The sequence below is a fragment of the Rhinoraja longicauda genome, chromosome 11 (assembly GCF_053455715.1).
Source record: "Rhinoraja longicauda isolate Sanriku21f chromosome 11, sRhiLon1.1, whole genome shotgun sequence".
Classification (NCBI taxonomy): Eukaryota; Metazoa; Chordata; class Chondrichthyes; order Rajiformes; family Arhynchobatidae; genus Rhinoraja; species Rhinoraja longicauda.
This window is the reverse complement of record NC_135963.1, coordinates 49286472-49310513: the sequence shown is the minus strand read 5'-3', so window position 1 is coordinate 49310513 and position 24042 is coordinate 49286472. Positions and strand designations below refer to the sequence as shown.

Below are 24042 nucleotides of genomic sequence, written 5' to 3'. Positions count from 1 at the left end.
TTGATGTCTCTACGAGTTGAGGAGACTGAGTCATAGATATGTTTCATGAAGAATCATGTTTTTTAAATTATGACATTAACATGTTTGTGTGAAATTGTGTAACAGAAGCTACTAGGCTGCGAAATATGAACATTGTATGCCATAATTTCATATTTGTGACATACATGAAGATTAAGCCTTACAATCGATTATTAAACATAATGCGTTATTGAGTAAAATTTGTGATATACATTTAAGATGTCGTCATTTCTAATTGACAACAATTATCAATCACACCTTATTATCTGTAGATACAACAAAATGGCAATGAAAGTCACCCAACAAACCTCACAAATACTGGGAAGTGGAAGTCGAATGCAGTTCATCGCCATTGTTGTACTTGGTAAGATGGTAGTGATGTAAAATACAAGGATATCGTATTGCATTTTAACACTGCGATTGCAGCAGCTGCGTCCCATTCCCTTAAATACGGATTAAGGCATTATGATACTAACAAGGTGCAGTGACAACTAGCAAAGAAGAATACACTTGGTATTTCAGCATGTCAGATGCAGGACTTTCATATGGAGAGGGGTTCAAATCTGCCCAAATTCCTCTGTTTAATGGCTATAAAGGCCATACTAAATGGAGCTTATTTGGTCTCAATCCAATCCTTTTTTCATCCAATCCAACATGTATTCCACATTATTTGCCCTTAAGCTAAAATTGCATTCAAAAATGCCATGGGAAGTCTTCTGCAGAAAATCAAAACATGTCACAAAGAAAGAGAATGGGTTTCTTTGTTGCAATTGGGATAGAAAGAAACACCTTACCCTAGCTCCTAAACAGATTCCGGATAACTTTATGGGTGGCAGAAATAGAAGACTTACATTTTCCATAAAATGGCAATAATCTATATATAACTAAAAGTCTCATCAATTTTAGGGGCACCTTACTCACCATTCGCCTGCGGGGTGCAGCATCAAGTTTTGTTCAAGTTGCTGCGTTCTCGTGTACCGTTTTGGCTGTATTTCGGGAACATGCATATATATATATATTTTGAGATCGCTGGCGTCTCAACTGGAACCCAATGGGTACACGGGTCGTCTAGTATCAATTAAAAACAAAAAATGCTGGAATTACTCAGCCGGTCAGGTGACATCTATGAGCAGCGAAGCGGCTAACATTTCAGATTGAAGAAGGGTCTACTTCGCTTCTAATAGATACAACCAGACCTGCTGAGTATTTACAGCATTTTCTGTTATTCCATTTTAGATTTTCAGCATTTAGATTTTGGCATGAAATTTACCTGGGAGGTACAACATGAAACATGAAAAAAAGGGGAAAATGCTTGAGCCAAACAGTGGAACTGATTTATTGGAGTTCTTCTTTCCTCACAGAACTACTGCTTGTGGAAGGAATCTATGGCTGGACCTATAATCATAGCAAGGAGGAAATGCCTTGGAATAATGCAAGGAAATTTTGTAAAGAAAAATATACTGACATGGTTGCAATCCAGAATGCAGAAGAAATCAAATATTTGAATGAAAATGTTCCTTTTGCAAAGTCTTACTACTGGATTGGAATCAGGAAAGTTAATGATACTTGGATCTGGGTTGGCACCGCAAAGCCACTCAACAAAGAAGCAGAGAACTGGGCTAAAGGTGAACCGAATAACGTAGGAAAAACTGGGAAGGAAGATTGTGTGGAAATGTACATAAAGAGAAAACTTGATCCAGGGAAATGGAATGATATTGCTTGTGGCAAAAAGAAAAGACCTTTGTGTTACACAGGTAAGAATAAAAAGATGTTCATATTCTCATCACATTCATCTTTAAACTCAGAGTCACATCTAAACTAAAGGTTTTATATATATATATATATATCCCAAACCTTTGCGAAAGTAATTCTTTGCATACATTCCTAATCCAGTGTTAATTCATCAATTGTGTCCTTTCTGAGAAAAAAAGCATAACTTCATGAGCAACAAAACATAAGAATAGCCATTAAGAATGACCCAATTTGGAATTTGAGCATGGAAAAAATACTTGCTAATTACACTGTAAATGTGATAAAATGGAATTTTGGAAATTACAATATTCACGGCGATAATGTTGGGCAGCACGGTGGCGCAGCGGTAGAGTTGCTGCCTTACAGCACCAGAGACCCGGGTTCAATCCTGACTACGGGTGCTGTCTGTAAGCAGTTTGTACGTTCTCCTCATGACCTGCGTGGGTTTTCTCCGGGTGCTCCAGTTTCCCCCCACTCTCCAAAGTCGTACAGGTCGGCTTAGTAAAATTAAAGATGTGCGTAAGATAGAGTTAGTGTACGTGGATTGCTGGTCGGCGAGCACTCGTGGGTCAAAGGGCCTGTCCCTGCGCTGTATCTCTACACTAAACTAAACTAAGCTAAACTAAATGCCTTGCTAGTTCACCATCACTTCTAACAGATATTCTTCCGTATGTGTAAAAGTTCTTAACAGGCAATGATTTATGTTATTTGTTCAAGCTTCATGCAGTCCCAAGTCCTGCAGTAATAATGGAGAATGTATAGAAACCATTGGTTATTACTCATGTCTCTGCAATGATGGATTCTATGGACCAGAGTGTGAACATGGTAAGTGCCTTTATAGAGGGTTAGAATTTACTTGTGTAAAAAGACATGATATATTATGTGAGATATATAGTCAAATCAAATCAAAGACAAATCATTACTTTCAATTAAAATAGTTTTTTGCCTTATTTTTTGTTTTACATTCCAGTTCTTCCTTCAGTTAGTGGAGACATTATTGCCGTTTATTATAAGGTCATAACGTCATAAGTGAAAGGAGCAGAATTAGGCCATTCAGCTCTTCAGGTCTTCTCCACCATTCAATCATGGCTGATCTATCTCTCCCACTTAACCCTATTCTCCTGCCTTCTCCCCTGACGTCCGTACTAATCAAGAACCTATCTATCTCTGCTTTAAAAATAGCCATTGATTTGGCCTTCTGTGGCAAAGAATTCCACAGATTCACCACCCTCTGACTAAAGAAATTCCCTCATCTGCTTCTTAAAAGAACATCCTTTAATTCTGAGACTATGGCTTCTAGTCCTAGACTCTCCCACTAGTGGAAACGCCTCATCTAAACTCCAGCAAGTACATGCCCAGTGCCGTCAAATGCTCATCAAATGTTAACCCACTAATTCCTGGGATCATTCTCATAAAGCTCATCTGGACCCTCTCCAGGGCCAGCACATCCTTCCTCAGATATGGTGCCCAGAATTGCTCACAAGATTCCAAATGTGGTCTGACCAGCGCCTTACAGAGCTTCGGCATTACATCCCTGTTTTTGTATTCTAGCCCTCTTGAAATAAATGGTAACATTGCGTTTGCCATATTATCATATGGATTATCATATGGCACTTGTCATATCAATTATTTCCTCCAACTGGTCACTTTTCACTTATTATCCCAAAGCACTGAGGGCAAGTTCATGTCTTGGACCATGTTATTTTCCAGAAGGGAGCATGAACAAATGCAGCAGGGTTCACTCATTCCCCTCACCACCATCACCCCATTGTCCAGGTCATGTGCCCAGGGCCCAACGTCTGGGTGGCAATTGCTACCTTAGTTTAAGTCAGCTGACACTTCACGTCTGAAAGGAAGCTCTTCCTTTGCATGAAAATGAATGAGAAAATGCAAGAAAGCTTGGAAACTCTCCAGTTTTCAGTAGTTGGCTAATCTGTGAAGATTACACGCACAAAGCAAACTGCTGGGGAATACTGACAGGACCTGAGGCATCTATTTGTGGGAAAGGACCTGATGCAGGGTCTTGACCTGAATGCTCAACGTTCCTATTGCCCTGCAGATGCTGCTGGACCTTCTGCGTCCCCTTTGGCCCGCAGATGCTGCAGGACCTTCTGCGTTCCTTCAGTTGTTTACTTGTTGCTCCTATTCCAACTCAGGCAGCATCTCTGGGGAACACGGAGAGGTGATATTTCTGGTCAGTGTCCTTTCTTCAAATAAAGAAGGGTCCTGACCCTAAACGTCACCTGTCCAAGTTCTCCAAAAATACTGTCTGAGCTACTCTGGCACTTTGTGCCTTTTTCTGAGGTATATTTAATTGGGTTTAAAACTTGACTAATTCTCCTTTGCTTCCTGCAGCTGTACAATGTGCAACTCTGGAGGATCAGGAACAGATGACCATGACCTGCTCAAAACCACGTGCACCATTCAGTTACAACACAACGTGCGAATTCAGCTGTGCCGACGGTTTTGAACTCCGAGGGTCAGAGCAGCTGGAGTGTGGAGCGACTGGTCAGTGGTCTGCAGCGGCCCCTCACTGTGAAGGTACCTGAAGATTAATGTACTCGAGTCAATGCTAAATCTCTGCATGGTTGCATCATGATGTTCACTGAAAACATTGCCTTGGAGTTATAAACTGAGCAAGTCTGAGGTATTTTGAGACACAAGGTGCAGGTTTACAAAAACAGACACAGAGTACTGGGGTAACTCAGTGAGTTGGGCAGCATTGCTGGAGAACACACTGTATGGTCCACTGAGCTGCAGGCTTTGAACTCAAAGGCTCACAGAGGCTGGAGAGTGTAGCAACACAGGACTGCTCAGCACTGGCCCCTCACTGTGAATATAACTGTAGATTAATTAACTCCAATGGAAAAAAAAGCCCAAATCAATGGTTCCACTATTGATCGCAAAGGCACGGCCCATTAGCATAATCAGCATAATCAAGGATGTGATGTACCCCGGCCTCTCCATTTTCTCCCCTCTTCTCTCAGGCAAGAGGTGCAGAAGTGTGAAAATACACACCTCCAGATTCAGGGGCAGTTTCTTCCCAGCTGTCATTAGACAATTCAACCATCCTACCAACAACTAGAGAGTAATCCTGAGCTACTATTTACCTCAATGGAGACCCTCAGACTATCTTTGATCGGACTTTACTGGCTTTACTTGCACTAAACGTTATTTATGTTATTCCCTTATCATGTATCTCTACACTGTAGATGGCTCAATAGTAATCATGTGTTGTCTTTCCGCTGACTAGTTACACACAATAAAAGCTTTTCACGGTACCTTGGTGCATGTGACAATAAACTCAACTAAACTAATTGCATATTTGACTAAATGTATAATCAGTAATCAATTGGAGATTGTATCAGCTGTGAAGAGAGGAAGCCAGTAGATGTAATATACTTGGATTTTCAGAAAGCTTTCTTTAAGATCCCACACAGCAGATTGTTAAACAATGTCAGAGCACGTGGAGGTGTTAGTAACGTTGTGGATTGTGAGTCGCCAAACAGATAGAAAACTAAGTGTGGGTTTCAATGTGTCCTTCTGAGATTGGCAGGTGGTGACAAGAGAACACTACAAAGCCCAAAGTATTCAGACTACACCGGAGATAGTAATCATGCAGCAGCATCAATAAGTCTGAGGAATTTGAGACACATGGTGCAGGTTTACAAAAACAGACACAGTACTGGAGTAACTCAGTGAGTTGGGCAGCATTGCTGGAGAACACAGTGTAAGGTCCACTGAGCTGCAGGCTTTGAACTCAGGCAGCATCTCTGGAGAACACGGAGAGGTGATATATCTGGTAGAGTCCTTTTTTCAAATAAAGAAGGGTCCTGACCCGAAACGTCACCTGTCCAAGTTCTCCAAAAATACTGTCTGAGCCGTGGTGTTACTCTGGCACTTTGTGCCTTTTTCTGAGGTATATTTAATTGGGTTTAAAACTTGACTAATTCTCCTTTGCTTCCTGCAGCTGTACAATGTGCAACTCTGGAGGATCAGGAACAGATGACCATGACCTGCTCAAAACCACGTGCACCATTCAGTTACAACACAACGTGCGAATTCAGCTGTGCCGACGGTTTTGAACTCCGAGGGTCAGAGCAGCTGGAGTGTGGAGCGACTGGTCAGTGGTTTGCAGCGGCCCCTCACTGTGAAGGTACCTGAAGATTAATGTACTCGAGTCAATGCTAAATCTCTGCATGGTTGCATCATGATGTTCACTGAAAACATTGCCTTGGAGTTGTAAACTGAGCAAGTCTGAGGTATTTTGAGACACAAGGTGCAGGTTTACAAAAACAGACACATAGTACTGGGGTAACTCAGTGAGTTGGGCAGCATTGCTGGATAACACAGTGTAAGGTCCACTGAGCTGCAGGCTTTGAACTCAAAGGCTCACAGAGGCTGGAGAGTGTAGCAACTCAGGACTGCTCAGCACTGGCCCCACACTGCGAAGGTAACTGTAGATTAATTAACTCCAATGGAAAAAAAAAACCAAATCAATGGTTCCACTATTGATCGCAAAGGCACGGTCCATTAGCATAATCAGCATAATCAAGGATGTGATGTACCCCGGCCTCTCCCTTTACTCCCCTCTTCATTCAGGCAAGAGGTGCAGAAGTGTGAAAATACACACCTCCAGATTCAGGGGCAGTTTCTTCCCAGCTGTCATTAGACAATTCAACTATCCTACCAACAACTAGAGAGTAATCCTGAGCTACAATTCACCTCAATGGAGACCCTCAGACTATCTTTGATCGGATTTTACTGGCTTTACTTGCACTAAAGGTTATTTATGTTATTCCCTTATCATGTATCTCTACACTGTAGATGGCTCAATAGTAATCATGTGTTGTCTTTCCGCTGACTAGTTACACACAATAAAAGCTTTTCACGGTACCTTGGTGCATGTGACAATAAACTAAACTAAACTAATTGCATATTTGACTAAATGTATAATCAGTAATCAATTGGAGATTGTATCAGCTGTGAAGAGAGGAAGCCAGTAGATGTAATATACTTGGATTTTCAGAAAGCTTTCTTTAAGATCCCACACGGCAGATTGTTGAACAATGTCAGAGCACGTGGAGGTGTTAGTAACGTTGTGGATTGTGAGTCGCCAAACAGATAGAAAACCAAATGTGGGTTTCAATGTGTCCTTCTGAGATTGGCAGATGGTGACAAGAGGACACTACAAAGCCCAAAGTATTCAGACTACACCGGAGATAGTAATCATGCAGCAGCATCAATAAGTCTGAGGTATTTTGAGACACATGGTGCAGGTTTACAAAAACAGACACAGTACTGGAGTAACTCAGTGAGTTGGGCAGCATTGTTGGAGAACACAGTGTAAGGTCCACTGAGCTGCAGGCTTTGAACTCAGGCAGCATCTCTGGAGAACACGGAGAGGTGATATATCTGGTAGTGTCCTTTTTTCAAATAAAGGAGCGTCCTGACCCGATACGTCACCTGTCCAAGTTCTCCAAAAATACTGTCTGAGCCGTGGAGTTACTCTGGCACTTTGTGCCTTTTTCTGAGGTATATTTAATTGGGTTTAAAACTTGACTAATTCTCCTTTGCTTCCTGCAGCTGTACAATGTGCAACTCTGGAGGATCAGGAACAGATGACCATGACCTGCTCAAAACCACGTGCACCATTCAGTTACAACACAACGTGCGAATTCAGCTGTGCCGACGGTTTTGAACTCCGAGGGTCAGAGCAGCTGGAGTGTGGAGCGACTGGTCAGTGGTCTGCAGCGGCCCCTCACTGTGAAGGTACCTGAAGATTAATGTACTCTAGTCAATGCTAAATCTCTGCATGGTTGCATCATGATGTTCACTGAAAACATTGCCTTGGAGTTGTAAACTGAGCAAGTCATAGGTATTTTGAGACACAAGGTGCAGGTTTACAAAAACAGACACATAGTACTGGGGTAACTCAGTGAGTTGGGCAGCATTGCTGGAGAACACAGTGCAAGGTCCACTGAGCTACTTGCTTTGAACTCAAAGGCTCACAGAGGCTGGAGAGTGTAGCAACTCAGGACTGCTCAGCACTGGCCCCTCACTGTGAAGGTACATGAAGATTAATTAACTCCAATGGAAAAAAAAGCCCAAATCAATGGTTCCACTATTGATTGCAAAGGCACGGCCCATTAGCATAATCAGCATAATCAATGATGTGCTGCACCCCGGCCTCTCACTTTTCTCCCCTCTTCTCTCAGGCAAGAGGTGCAGAAGTGTGAAAATACACACCTCCAGATTCAGGGGCAGTTTCTTCCCAGTTATCATTAGACAATTCAACCATCCTACCAACAACTAGAGAGTAATCCTGAGCTACTATTTACCTCAATGGAGACCCTCAGACTATCTTTGATCGGACTTTACTGGCTTTACTTGCACTAAAGGTTATTTATGTTATTCCCTTATCATGTATCTCTACACTGTAGATGGCTCAATAGTAATCATGTGTTGTCTTTCCGCTGACTAGTTACACACAATAAAAGCTTTTCACGGTACCTTGGTGCATGTGACAATAAACTAAACTAAACTAATTGCATATTTGACTAAATGTATAAATCAGTAATCAATTGGAGATTGTATCAGCTGTGAAGAGGGGAAGCCAGTAGATGTAATATACTTGGATTTTCAGAAAGCTTTCTTTAAGATCCCACACAGCAGATTGTTAAACAATGTCAGAGCACGTGGAGGTGTTAGTAACGTTGTGGATTGTGAGTCGCCAAACAGATAGAAAACCAAGTGTGGGTTTCAATGTGTCCTTCTGAGATTGGCAGGTGGTGACAAGAGGACACTATTCACAAACTATTAAAAAGGATTGGAAGGAATACCGTGCATTCAGTCTGCAGAAGCTTGCTTTGTGAATTACAACTGAACTAAGTCTTCTTGACTTTCCACAGCGGTGCAATGTGAAAATCTGGAGAAACAAGACCAGGTGGTTATGACCTGCTCAGAAAAGTTCAGGTACAGCTCAACGTGCAGCTTTAGCTGCCAAGATGGATTTACATTGAGTGGAGCGAGCAGGATCGACTGTGCTGTTACTGGTCAGTGGACAGCACCAGTGCCAACTTGCCAAGGTGATTCTTGACCCTCGCTTCACTGGCATTAAAAATAGAGCATCTGTGATTTATTGCATTCACGATCTATTTAGGAAAAACATTGCAGATGCTGGTTTACATCGAAGGTAGACACAAAATGCTGGAGTAACTCAGCGGGTCAGGCAGCATCTCGGGAAAGTAGGAATGGGCGACGTTTCGGGTCGAGATCCTTCTTCAGACTGATGTCAGGGGAGGGGGCGGGGCAAAGATAGGATGTAGTAGGAGACAGGAAGACTAGTGGGAGAACTGGGATGGGGAGGGGAAAGAGAGAGACAGAGGAACTATCTGAAGTTAGAGAAGTCAATGTTCATACCGCTGGGGTGTAAACTACCCAAGCGAAATATCAGATGCTGTTCCTCCAACTTGCGCTGGGCCTCACTATGACAATGGGGGATCTATTTAGAAGTCTTAATATGAGGTATTTGCTAATTGACAGGAACATGCCCAGGATGCACAAAACCATGCATATTTGACTAAATGTATAATCAGTAATCAATTGGAGATTGTATCAGATGTGAAGAGAGGAAGCCAGTAAATGTAATATACTTGGATTTTCAGAAACCTTTCTTTAAGATCCCACACGGCAGATTGTTGAACAATGTCAGAGCACGTGGAGGTGTTAGTAACGTTGTGGATTGTGAGTCGCCAAACAGATAGAAAACCAAGTGTGGGTTTCAATGTGTCCTTCTGAGATTGGCAGGTGGTGACAAGAGGACACTACAAAGCCCAAACTATTCAGACTACACCGGAGATAGTAATCATGCAGCAGCATCAATAAGTCTGAGGTATTTTGAGACACATGGTGCAGGTTTACAAAAACAGACACAGTACTGGAGTAACTCAGTGAGTTGGGCAGCATTGCTGGAAAACACAGTGTAAGGTTCACTGAGCTGCAGGCTTTGAACTCAGGCAGCATCTCTGGAGAACATGGAGAGGTGATATATCTGACCCGAAACGTCACCTGTCCAGGTTCTCCAAAAATACTGTCTGAGCCGCATAGTTACTCTGGCACTTTGTGCCTTTTTCTGAGGTATATTTGATTGGGTTTAAAACTTGACTAATTCTCCTTTGCTTCCTGCAGCTGTACAATGTGCAACTCTGGAGGATCAGGAACAGATGACCATGACCTGCTCAAAACCACGTGCACCATTCAGTTACAACACAACGTGCGAATTCAGCTGTGCCGACGGTTTTGAACTCCGAGGGTCAGAGCAGCTGGAGTGTGGAGCAACTGGTCAGTGGTCTGCAGCGGCCCCTTACTGTGAAGGTACCTGAAGATTAATGTACTCTCGTCAATGCTAAATTTCTGCATGGTTGCATCAGATGGCGGCGCTGCCCTAGCAGCTGCGGCTTACCTGCAGTCCGTTTGTCTTTGTGTTTTTGTTGGGGGATTTTGTCTTAATTGTAAATGTGATGTCGTGTTTTTGTGGTTGTGTACTATGTGTGTGTGTATGGGGGGGAGGGAGGAACTGTAAAATTGTATATTTGTCCCTTCCGAACGGAGACCCGACCTTTGTGTTCTGGGCCGTGTCTCCGTTCCTGCTGCGGCCTACCATCGGCCAAACTCCTGGAGCTGGCGGCCTCCAGGGCTCTGGTTCGCAGAGCCCGCGGATCAGACTCACCATCAGCGGAGCCGGCCGTTCTCGGAGGCTGCGGGAGCGGCTGCGACTCGCCTTAGGCTCGGGCCGCGTGGATGCCGACATCGGGAGCTCCGGCAGCGGCAGCGTGTTCGCCCGCCCCAGATCGCGGGGCTTGGGTCACGGACATTTCACCGTCCGGCGCGGCCTAAAATAGGCCACGGAATTTTCTCTGCTGGGCGGGGGCTTCAATGTCGGGAGCCCCGACCGCCCCGACTTGCAGCGGGGCTTGGGTCGGCCCGTTGCGGACATTTCACCGTCCGGCGCAGCCTGGAACATGGCAACGACAACAGCCTGACCGCAGGAGAAGACGGCAGGGGAAGAGAAAAGACATTCTGGCCTTCCATCACAGTGAGGAGGGGACTGGAGGAGACTCACTGTGATGGATGTTTCTTTTTGGGGGGTTTTGTGTTGGTTGGGGTTGTGTAATTTGCTTATTTTATTGCTCTTATTGTTGGACTGTGGGTGACGAAATTTCGTTCAAAAAACTTGTTTTTTGGATGACAAATAAAGATATCTTGAATCTCTTGAATCTTGAATGGATGAAAACCACCTTATCCTCCCCTGAAAAACACCACACATTTCTTCATTTATTTCACCATTTAATGTAAACTAATCAGCAACTCACCGTCACTGGGATGTACTTGCTGCTGCTGAACATATGATTACCTACCGAAGGTTGAGACAGCTGAACCATTAAGATCCATTTGGCAGTCCTGGCATCAAATCAGCACTGCACGCCCATTTTTTTTTAGTAAACGTTTAGTAACTAATTTTTAAAGTTAAATATATTTCAAAGAAAGAGGTGAACTGGGCCTTACCTAGGTAGCATAAAGCCCGTTTCTCTCTTTCTGTGCACGGTTCATTGTTCCATTTGCCCGCTTCCTTTGCTCTTTTTATGTAAATTTCTACACAATCCTCGCCCCCGAGAGTTGGTTCACCTGCAGCCCAGTTTTCTGCTTCTTCACCCAGTGATTTATTTGTTCCAACCCAGGTCCAAACACCACCAATCTTCCTGATTCCAATCCAGTAGTAAGTTGGGCTTTTTGGCAACATCTGATTGAGATAATTAATTTCCTCTTCGTTCTGAATGGCAACTAGGTCAGTGAAGGACTTTTGACAGTACTCTCTGGCAGCTGGCCATGTCATTTCTGTCAGAGAATATTCATAATTCCACGTCTGGACTCCTTCCCAACTCACAAGTTCTGTGAAAACAACAAACATGTAATAAAAAAATGGAATATACTGGAAAGAGGCAAGTTAACACCAGCATGGCAGTAAAGTGAAAACATAGAAAGTAGGTGCAGGAGTAGGCCATTCGGCCCTTATGATCATGGCTGATCATCCAGTATCAGTACCCTGTTCCTGCTTTTTTTGTTCATATCCCTTCATTCCATTAGCCCTAAGAGCTCTATCTAATTCTCTCTTGAATACATCCAGTGAATTGTCCTCCTCTGCCTTCTATGGCAGAGAACTCCACAGATTCACAACTCCAGAATCAGGAGATGTTGAATCAGTATGGATAGAAATGAGAAATTGTAAGGGTAAAAAGACCCTAATGGGAGTTATCTATAGGCCCCCAAACAGTAGCCTCGACATAGGGTGCAAGTTGAATCAGGAGATAAAATTGGCGTGTCAAAAATGTAATGCTACGGTGGTTATAGGAGATTTCAACATGCAGGTAGACTGGGAAAATCAGGTTGGAAATGGACCCCAGGAAAGAGAGTTTGTAGAGTGCCTTCGAGATGGATTCTTAGAACAGCTTGTACTGGAGCCTACCAGGGAGAAGGCAATTCTGGATTTAGTGTTGTGTAATGATCCTGATCTGATAAGGGGACTAGAGGTAAAAGAGCCATTAGGAGGCAGTGATCACAACATGATAAGTTTTACTCTGCAAATGGAAAGGCAGAAGGGAAAATCGGAAGTGTCGGTATTACAGTATAGCAAAGGGGATTACGGAGGCATGAGGCAGGAGCTGGCCAAAATTGACTGGAAGGAGGCCCTAGCAGGGAAGACGGTAGAACAGCAATGGCAGGTATTCCTGGGAATAATGCAGAGGTTGCAGGATCAATTTATTCCAAAGAGGCGGAAAGACTCTAAGGGGAGTAAGAGACACCTGTGGCTGACAAGGGAAGTCAGGGACAGCATAAAAATTAAGGAGAGGAAGTATAACATGGCAAAGAAGAGTGGGAAGACAGAGGATTGGGACTCTTTTAAAGAGCAACAAAAGTTAACTAAAAAGGCAATACGGGGAGAAAAGATGAGGTACGAGGGTAAACTAGCCAATAATATAAAGGAGGATAGCAAAAGTTTTTTTAGGTACGTGAAGAGGAAAAAAATAGTCAAGGCAAATGTGGGTCCCTTGAAGACAGAAACAGGGGAATTTATTATGGGGAACAAAGAAATGGCAGACGAGTTAAACCGTTACTTTGGATCTGTCTTCACTGAGGAAGATACACACAATCTCCCAAATGTTCTAGGGGTCGGAGAACCTAGGGTGATGGAGGAACTGAAGGAAATCCACATTAGGCAGGAAATGGTTTTGGGTAGACTGATGGGACTGAAGGCTGATAAATCCCCAGGGCCTGATGGTCTGCATCCCAGGGTACTTAAGGAGGTGGCTCTAGAAATAGTGGAAGCATTGGAGATCATTTTTCAATGTTCTATAGATTCAGGATCAGTTCCGGTGGATTGGAGGATAGCAAATGTTACCCCACTTTTTAAGAAAGGAGGGAGAGAGAAAACGGGTAATTATAGACCAGTTAGTCTGACATCAGTGGTGGGGAAGATGCTGGAGTCAATTATAAAAGACGAAATTGCTGAGCATTTGGATAGCAGTAACGGGATCATTCCAAGTCAGCATGGATTTACGAAGGGGAAATCATGCTTGACAAATCTACTGGAATTTTTTGAGGATGTAACTAGGAAAATTGACAAGGGAGAGTCAGTGGATGTGGTGTACCTCGACTTTCAGAAAGCCTTCGACAAGGTCCCACACAGGAGATTAGTGGGCAAAATTAGGGCACATGGTATTGGGGGTAGGGTACTGACATGGATAGAAAATTGGTTGACAGACAGAAAGCAAAGAGTGGGGATAAATGGGTCCCTTTCGGAATGGGAGGCAGTGACCAGTGGGGTACCGCAAGGTTCGGTGCTGGGACCCCAGCTATTTACGATATACATTAATGACTTAGACGAAGGGATTAAAAGTACCATTAGCAAATTTGCAGATGATACTAAGCTGGGGGGTAGTGTGAATTGTGAGGAAGATGCAATAAGGCTGCAGGGTGACTTGGACAGGTTGTGTGAATGGGCGGATACATGGCAGATGCAGTTTAATGTAGATAAGTGTGAGGTTATTCACTTTGGAAGTAAGAATAGAAAGGCAGATTATTATCTGAATGGTGTCAAGTTAGGAGGAGGGGGAGTTCAACGAGATCTGGGTGTCCTAGTGCATCAGTCAATGAAAGGAAGCATGCAGATACAGCAGGCAGTGAAGAAAGCCAATGGAATGTTCCTTCTTAACAAGAGGAGTTGAGTATAGGAGCAAAGAGGTCCTTCTACAGTTGTACCGGGCCCTGGTGAGACCGCACCTGGAGTACTGTGTGCAGTTTTGGTCTCCAAATTTGAGGAAGGATATTCTTGCTATGGAGGGCGTGCAGCGTAGGTTCACTAGGTTAATTCCCGGAATGGCGGGACTGTCGTATGTTGAAAGGCTGGAGCGATTGGGCTTGTATACACTGGAATTTAGAAGGATGAGGGGGGATCTTATTGAAACATATAAGATAATTAGGGGATTGGACACATTAGAGGCAGGAAACATGTTCCCAATGTTGGGGGAGTCCAGAACAAGGGGCCACAGTTTAAGAATAAGGGGTAGGCCATTTAGAACGGAGATGAGGAAGAACTTTTTCAGTCAGAGAGTGGTGAAGGTGTGGAATTCTCTGCCTCAGAAGGCAGTGGAGGCCAGTTCGTTGGATGCTTTCAAGAGAGAGCTGGATAGAGCTTTTAAGGATAGCGGAGTGAGGGGGTATGGGGAGAAGGCAGGAACGGGGTACTGATTGAGAGTGATCAGCCATGATCGCATTGAATGGCGGTGCTGGCTAGAAGGGCTGAATGGCTTACTCCTGCACCTATTGTCTATTGTCTATTGTCTATAAAAAGTTTTTCCTCATCTCAGTCCTAAATGGCCTACCCCATATTCTTAAACTGTGACCCCGAGTTCTGGACACCCCCAACATCGGGAAAGTTTTTCCTGCATCTAACCTGTCCGACTCCTTACGAATTTTATATAGTACTAGCACAAGTGTGCCCGTTGGGCCCGTCCTCGTAGGGTTTCCATTGTAAACGGGAGGGGAGTGGGGGGGGAGGGAAGGGGGAGGGTGGGGGGAGGGAAGGGGGAGGGTGGGGGGAGGGAAGGGGGAGGGAAGGGGGAGGGAGGGAGGGGGGAAGGGGGGGATGGGGGAGGGAGAGGGGAGGGAGGGGGTAGGGAGGAGGGAGGGAGGAGGGAGGGGGTAGGGAGGAGGGAGGGGGGAGGGAGGGAGGGGAGGGGAGGGGAGGGGGGGAGGGAGGGGGAAGGGAGGGGGAGGGAGGGGGAGGGGAGGGGGAGGGGAGGGGGGGAGGAAGGGGGACCTCCCCTTTTCCCAGTACCCCTCTTTCCCCGTTGGGCCCGTCCTCGTAGGGTTTCCATTGTAACCGGGAGGAGGGGAGGGAGGGAAGGGGGAGGGAGGGAAGGGGGAGGGACGGAGGAGGGAGGTGTGGAGAGAGGAGGGGAGGGGAGGGGGAGGGAGAGGGGAGGGGAGGGGGAGGGAGGGGGAGGGGGGGAGGGGGGGAGGGGAGGGTGGGAGGGAGAGGGGGGGGGGTGAGGGGGAGGGAGGGGGAGGGGAGGGGGGAAGGGGGGAGGGAGGGGGACCTCCCCTTTTCCCAGTACCCCTCTTTCCCCGTTGTGCCCGTCCTCGTAGGGTTTCCATTGTAACCGGAGGAAGGGAGGGAGGGAAGGGGGAGGGAGGGAGGTGTGGATGGAGGAGGGGAGGGGGAGGGAGGGGGGAGGGGAGGGGGAAAGGGAGGGGAGGGGGGAGGGAGAGGGGTAGGGGGGGAGGGGGGAGGGGGGAGGGGAGGGGAGGGGGGGAGGGGGGAGGGAGGGGGACCTCCCCTTTTCCCAGTACCCCTCTTTCCCCAGTACCCCTCTTTCCCCAGTACCCCTCTTTCCCCGTTGGGCCCGTCCCCGTAGGGTTTCCATTGTAACTGGGAGGCGGGGAGGGAGGGGGGAGGGAGGGAGGAGGGGAGGGGGATGGAGGGGGGAGGGGAGGGGAGGGGAGGGGGAAGGGGTGGGAGGGGAGGGGGAAGGGGTGGGAGGGGAGGGGGAAGGGGTGGGAGGGGAGGGGGAAGGGTGGAGTTGGAGGGAGGGGGGAGGGAGTGGGGATGGAGGTGGGATTGAGTGGGGAGGAAGGGGTTGAGGGGGGAAGGGGGACCTCCCCTTTCTTTTTTCGAAACACTTGCTCTGGTTGCCCACGAGCATAGGGGCCCCATGCTGATCTGTGTATGTTAAATGACTTGCAATAAAAAACACAACTTTAAAAAACAATCAGCTGCCTTTCGCAACAATGTTGCTACCATCTCACACAAGCATTGTGACGTCACAAGCTGAAGACCTTTAAAAAAAAAAAAAAAAAAAAAAAGATGTAAATTTGTAAAGAGCAGACACCCAATAGCAGCTGCTTGTCCATTGTGACGTCACACGCTGAAGACTAAATCCGCACCGCAGCGCCCCCTATAGAAACTTCAATAAGGGGGGGCAGCGCTTTAAAACCTCTGTAACTTTAAAAACATACGAACAAATTAAATGAAAATATCGCGGCCGGTCAGCCGGGAGGTTGGTGATCAAGGCGGTGCAAAAACCGTGGCGCCACGGTTTACCGTTTTGCCGGAATCACTGATATATACACAAATCCTGATACAAGATCTGAGTTTTAATAGTATGTAGATGTTTCAATAAGATCCTTCTAAATTCCAGTGAATATAAGCCCAGTCCATCCATTGTAAGCCCAGTCGATCCAAAAGTTATTATGTAGGATTTTTGCATCAGTAGCAGTGTTGTCTTTAAAGTGACCCACGTGATGTGTCTTCATTTTATACGCCACCAGGACAACAGACCTTCATGGTCAGATCAAGATCCCTGGACTTACAACAACTGGGACCTGAAAATGGCGCCTAACAGGGGATGCTGTGCACTGTATTAGTGTACTACTGTTGTACATTTTAACTGTATCTGAGATGCTTATCTGATATGTATCTAAGTCGTTATGTATCGTGATACCTGTACTGAACTGTTAACAAAAATGAATTTCACTGTACCCCTGTGACAACGTGATAATTGTGACACGTACCTATACCTGTGACAAATCAAGTACCATAGACCACAGAGCCATAGACCATCAGCCATGGTGGAGAATTATGGTGAAGGATGCCTGACAACTAGTACTGAGATGTCATTTGATTAACAAGAAAACTTTCTGGTGTCGAAAGTGTTTCAAACTGAAGTTACAAACAATGAAGAGGAATTGCCTGACTTGAGGAGAAAGTTATTATTCAATTGGCAACGCATTATGTAATAGCGAGATGTTAAAATGTGGGAACAAGCTTGAATCGGCAAGATAATGGTAACAAAAACAAATAGATGTATGTAATGCAAGAGGTGATTGCAGAGTCTGTTGAAGTGAGAAAGTTAACGAGGTAATCCATCAAAAAGGAAATATTGGAATAATTACATTTATAGAGCATTTTACACTATCTCAGCACATATCAAAGCAATTTAGAGTTAGTGAACCTCTTCATGGATTGTGGCCACTGGTGTAGCATGAACCACAAAGAGACCAATTTCCAAACAGTAAACTCCCACAAGCCATCAACGTGGCATATGCCAGATAATCTATCATATTGATTGGAATATGGAAGATTCTGAGGGGAATTGGCAATGTAGATGCTGTGAGGATATGTCTCCTGGTCAGAAATAGTGAGTCTAGGCTCAGGATAAGCAGTTGACCCCTGAGACTGAGAGAAGGGTTATCAATCATCGATGGATGAGCTATCAAGTATGGAGATAGATAATCGATGATTGACATAGACGCAGTGGGCCAAGTGCCAGTTTTCAAGCGATATGACTCCATGACTCCATAATTTCATGACTCTATATTCATGACTCTGGGGGAAATAAGGGTTATGGGGATTAGACAAAAAAATGAAGACAAGCCAAGATCATCAGATCTACCTGGATCTTATTGAATGCTGAAGCAAGCTAGAAGGGCCATTTACTCCTATTCCTCTTTCTTTCCTCTTGTGAGAGTAAAAAATTGATCATGATTGTAGATAATTCCCATTCTCTTTTGTAAAGAATTTGTTTGAAGTCTTGTATGTCCATCTGAGCCAGAGGACAGAGCCTCAGAACACAACTTCTGAAATAAGCCACATCCAAAAATGCATTACCCCGCTGACACTACACTGGAGATTCAGCCTAAATTTTGTGCTCATGTCTTTAGATGGGACTTGAAATCATAAACATTGGAGGAAGGAAAATGTGCAGGTGTTAACTTCCCTCCTCTCCTGGAGGAAAATAATCTATGCCAAAATTACAACATTTGTAGAGAAATAGAAGAATAAAAACTTACCATATATCACAACCAAAATCCAAGCCTGAGAAATGCCCTTCTGAATCCAATGCTTTTTACAGAGTTTGACATGAAAGGCCCATTGATAGAAAAGAAAAAATATACATTAGAATCTTCCATGTAAATAATAAATGAACACAATATGCACATGGCATATTACAGAATACAGTTTCATCTCAAGGTATTAATCAAATTTTACACCATTTCTATTTTTTTTTAACCACAATTTCCTGCAGATTTTTATCTCAATCTGTGTCCTGCTCGCTTGGCATAGGATTTCTAAAGAGTTTTTATGACTTGCGGTTAATGTGACAGACCCTCCCTTTAAGCACTGAGTGACAGTGAAAACACTTCTCCACATGCCATTCCTCACACCCACTGGGAGGTGACCCCCCTCTCCAGGTACCTCAACGAGGTGATACCCACTACAGGTGACACCCACTACAGGTGACACCTGGTATTATCCAATCCATCCATCACGGGTACTGACCTCCCCACCATCGAAGGGAACTACAGGAGTCACTGCCTCACAAAGGCAGCCAGCATCATCAGAGACCCACACCACCCAAGCCACGCTCTCATTTCACTCCTACCATCGGGAAGGCGATATAGGAGCCTGAAAACTGTAACGTCCAGGTTCAGGAGCAGCTTGTTCCCTACTAATGTCTGTTTTAAAAAATATATACTGAACATTTTTGTTGTTGTTTATTATTGGTTTTACAGAGTACGATGTTTAAATATCTGTTGTGCTGCTGCAAGGAAGAATTTCATTGCTCAGTTTTGGGACACATGACAATAAAACACACATTGACTCTTGACTCCAGATGGTTGTAGGTGTTGGAGGCCGATCATCCCATCCCCAGAACATCCTCAGAGCAATGTCCTAGGCTTCATCGATGACTCTCTTTCCATCATCAGGTCAGAAATGGGGATGTTCGCTGATGTTTGCGCAGTGTTCAACTCCATTTGCAACTGCCTAGCAAATGATGCCGCATTTGCGACAAGACCAAGAGGACCCTCGGGTCAGGCCTGTTAAAGCTTGTGCTGGGAAAGTGTCAGGCAATGACGAACTTAAACAAGAGTAAGACTGGTCACCTACCCTTGATATTTAATGGTATTATTATCGCTATCAGTCCCCAAGCACCAGCCTCCTTGGACTTGCCATTAGCCCGAGACTCAATTGGACTGGTCACAAAAACCATGGCTAAACACAGAGTGGTGGGAAAATCTAAGTCCTGTACCAAAGTCAGGTCCTGACAGGAGCCCACCACTTCCACCTCCCAATGGTTGGCAGCCACACCTTGCTGCAGCAGCACTTTAACTGGTGTTTCTCGTCTTTCCAAAGAACCTCCAATTCGTTTAAAGCCAGATGTTTGTCATCCACAAAAAGGCTCTGGACAAAAGGAAGTAAGTCAAAGAGTCCATGGAGGCAAATGATCCAGATGGGCTACACGATACAATTGTACCACAATCAGCAATAGATGTATGGTAAACTTAGAAAAGGTGGTCAGAATATTAGCTTCCCAAACACCACCACCTGCACTGCGATAAGCCTGGCCACGCTTTAGTTTAGTTTAGAGATACAGCGCGGAAAAAGACCCTTTGGCCCACTGAGTCCGCACCGACCAGCGATCCCCGCACATTAACACACACTAGGAACAATTTACACATAAAACAAGCCAATTAACCTACAAACCTGTCCGTCTTTGAAGTGTGGGAGAAAACCGAAGATCTCGGAGAAAACCAATGCAGGTCACAGGGAGAACGTACAAACTCCGTACAGACAGCACCCTAGTCGGGATGGAACCTGGGTCTCTGGCGCTGCATGGCAGCAACTCTACCGTTGGGCTGCTGCGCAACCGTCATCACTTGGTGAATTGGCCATGGCATTCCACTACATAAGGAACAGGATGAGCAACTAAACTACTGCACCATCTACAGACAGCAGACAATAGGAGGGAGTGCGGGCGGCAAACTGCCCTGTTTCCTGAACCCCACTTGTGGAAACTGATTCAGTCTCAGCAGCAGTCATACACGAGACAACCATCTATTTAAAAAATAAATCTTCAGGAACAGAAAATGGGTAGACAATAGACAATAGACAATAGGTGCAGGAGTAGGCCATTCGGCCCTTCGAGCCAGCACCGCCATTCAATGTGATCATGGCTGATCATTCTCAATCAGTACCCCGTTCCTGCCTTCTCCCCATACCCCCTGACTCCGCTATCCTTAAGAACTCTATCTAGCTCTCTCTTGAATGTATTCAGAGAATTGGCCTCCACTGCCCTCTGAGGCAGAGAATTTCACAGATTCACAACTCTCTGACTAAAAAAGTTTTTCCTCATCTCTGTTCTAAATGGCCTACCCCTTATTCTTAAACTGTGGCCCCTGGTTCTGGACTCCCCCAACATTGGGAACATGTTTCCTGCCTCTAACATGTCCAACCCCTTAATAATCCCCTCTCATCCTTCTAAATTCCAGTGTATACAAACCTAGTCGCTCCAGTCTTTCAACATATGACAGTCCCGCTATTCCGGGAATTAACCTAGTAAACCTACGCTGCACGCCCTCAATATCAAGAATATCCTTCCTCAAATTTGGAGACCAAAACTGCACACAGTACTCCAGGTGCGGTCTCACTAGGGCCCTGTACAACTGCAGAAGGACCTCTTTGCTCCTATACTCAACTCCTCTTGTTATGAAGGCCAACATTCCATTGGCTTTCTTCACTGCCTGCTGTACCTGCATGCTTCTTTTCAGTGATTGGTGCACTAAGACACCCAGATCACGTTGTACTTCCCCTTTTCCTAACTTGACACCATTCAAATAATAATCTGCCTTCCTATACTTACCACCAAAGTGGATAACCTCACACTTATCCACATTAAACTGCATCTGCCATGCATCCGCCCACTCACACAACCTGTCCAAGTTACCCTGCAACCTCATAGCATCTTCCTCACAGTTCACACTGCCACCTAGCTTTGTATCATCGGCAAATTTGCTAATGGTACTTTTAATCCCTTCATCCAAGTCATTGATGTATATTGTAAATAGCTGCGGTCCCAACATCGAGCCTTGCGGTACCCCACTAGTCACTGCCTGCCATTCTGAAAGGGACCCATTTATCCCCACTCTTTGCTTTCTGTCTGTCAACCAACTTTCTATCCATGTCAATACCCTACCTCCAATACCATGTGCACTAATTTTGCCCACCAATCTCCTATGTGGGACCTTGTCGAAGGCTTTCTGAAAGTCGAGGTACACCACATCCACCGGCTCTCCCCTGTCAATTTTCCTTGTTACATCCTCAAAAAATTCCAGTAGATTAATCAAGCACGATTTCCCCTTCGTAAATCCATGCTGACTCGGAACGATCCTGTTACTGCGATCCAAATGCTCCGCAATTTCGTCTTTTATAATTGACTCCAGCATCTTCCCCACCACTGATGTCAGACTAACTGGTCTATAATTTCCCGTTTTCTCTCTCCCTCCTTTCTTGAAAAGTGGGATAACATTAGCTACCCTCCAATCCACAGGAACTGACCCGGAATCTATAGAACATTGGAAAATAATTACGAATGCGTCCACAATTTCTAGAGCCACCTCCTTAAGCACCCTGGGATGCAGACCATCAGGCCCTGGGGATTTATCAGCCTTGAGTCCCATTAGTCTACCCTAAACTTTTTCCTGCCTAATGTGGATTTCCTCCAGTTCCTCTGTCACCCTAGGATCTCTGGCCACAAGAACATCTGGGAGATTGTTTGTATCCTCCTCAGTGAAGACAGATCCAAAGTACTGGTTTAACTTATTAAACAATTATTCTTAATTGTTTACTGTATGTTTGTGTTGTTACCTGCGAGCGGAGCACCAAGGCACATTTCTTGTGTGTGTACATACTTGGCCAATAAACGTATTCATTCATTCATTCATTCATTCATTCATTCATTCATTCATTCATTCATTAATCATCATACAATGGTAGATCATGCACAAGAGACCAAACGATCCATTCTTTTTCTGTCCTATTTTACTTTCAGTTAATCCAATCTCTTCTTGGAGTCCAAATTCAGATTTGGTCAAATCGTGTTCTTCATGTTGCTTGTGATGTAGCATGAATGGAATAGATCTGATTCTCTGAAAGTTTTCCAAAGAAAATGATTTCTAATTCCGGACAATGAAAATTTAACACAGAATATTATGACAACGCGTACTGATTGCTCCAGAAAACAGTGAGTTCACTGAGAACATTAATGAACTCTTTTAACAACTGATTCCATGTCTATTGTCTGTAACCTGCACAACTTGCAAAACTAGAGCATCATCTGACCTGCGACTAAATGTTTCAAACCCAAACTCTGCATGTGTAGGAAGGAACTGCAGATGCTGGTTTAAACCGAAGACAGACACAAAATGCTGGAGTAACTCAGCGGGACAAGCAGCATGGCTGGAGAGAAGGAATGGGTGACGTTTCAGGTCGAGACCCATCTTGTCACGAAACGTCACCCGTTCCTTCTCTCCAGAGATGCTGTCTGTATACTGCCTGGATGAGACTGGATTTTGGTGTTGAATTGATTAATCTCTGCTTTTCAGACCTGATGTGCTTTGCTCTTCTTATGCTTGGAGAATTGAATTAAATTCAAACGGACAACTTAAAGTAACAAGAGTTTATTTATTTTTGAGAAACTAATGGAGAATTACAGCTTTTGCTGTGTTGGAAATCAGGGAAATTTCTTTTTGGATTGTGTAAGTTTTCTTCGAGAAATGCTCAGGGGAAGAGAAGTATTTTGGTGACTTCCCTCTCTGTTGATAGATGTGTTTTGGGCATTTTAAGTGGCAGTAGCCACTTCAAGACTACAGCTTCCCGCATGTGTTATTTCCTTCTCTTTGCCAAGCCTCTTGAGAGACGGACTTGTTAAAAAAACATCACTAGCCTTAACTGACGGAAACGGGGTGGGGTACTGAACAATGACTTGATTGCTAAACAAAACATAAGAGGCATCAAGAAATGACATCTTGTTACGGTATATGACAAATCTCCAGAGAGTTCATAAATTTACTGAACTTGTCTCCAAGACGCCAAATAGCTTCCTGGTGGTGGTGTTTAATTGTTCATCTGTTGTTTATCTTTGCGTGACAACTGAAGAAGGTTAGACCATGGAAAACAAATCATGGCTATATTCTCAGTGAATTATTCCAGTGAAAGATGTACCTGAATTTTGGTTAACTCCACTCAAATAAGAAATAGTTATGTGAGCAAAAAATGTCGTACTTCCTAAATTAATAAACTGAGCAATACATGGATACTTTAAATTCTACAGCTTTAAAAACAGCTATTACATTGCACCCAAACTGATGCTACAATCTTGTGCAACTGTATTTTAATTATTTGGTTTCCATAGGGGTACCAAAGTTACTACTTGACACCATGTATGTTATTTTACTGGACAAGTTTTCTGTTCTCCTAAGGTTGGGAGTGTGAGTTCAAATCTGGATAATCTGAATCCAATTAATTAAAACTAAAAATAAAAGTTTTAAAAAATTGTAGATCGTGGAAATCTAAAACTACACTCAGCAGGTAAGCCACCTTCTGTGGAAACATAGAAAACAGGTGCAGGAGTAGGCCATTCCGCCCTTTGAGCCAGCACCACCATTCAATATGATCATGGCGGCACGGTAGCGCAGCGGTAGAGTTGCTGCTTTACAGCGAATGCAGCGCCGGAGACTCAGGTTCGATCCTGACTACGGGTGCTGTACTGTAAGGAGTTTGTACGTTCTCCCCGTGACCTGCGTGGGTTTTCTCCGAGATGTTCGGTTTCCTCCCACACTCCAATGACGTACAGGTATGTAGGTTAATTGACT

The 24042-nt window shown here is 44.6% G+C and overlaps 1 protein-coding gene across 1 annotated transcript in view; it reads left to right on the top strand.

Annotated features, from left to right (window-relative positions):
- The first annotated feature begins 237 nt into the window (after positions 1-237).
- Positions 238-24042, top strand: part of LOC144597982 (P-selectin-like) — a 54836-nt gene continuing 31031 nt past the window's right edge. Inside the window, exons 1-8 of the mRNA XM_078407848.1 lie at positions 238-382; positions 1380-1772; positions 2488-2595; positions 4126-4311; positions 5741-5926; positions 7357-7542; positions 8682-8858; positions 9961-10151. Coding sequence (XP_078263974.1) covers positions 238-382; positions 1380-1772; positions 2488-2595; positions 4126-4311; positions 5741-5926; positions 7357-7542; positions 8682-8858; positions 9961-10151 — 1572 coding nt within the window. The remainder of the gene's footprint in view (positions 383-1379; positions 1773-2487; positions 2596-4125; positions 4312-5740; positions 5927-7356; positions 7543-8681; positions 8859-9960; positions 10152-24042) is intronic.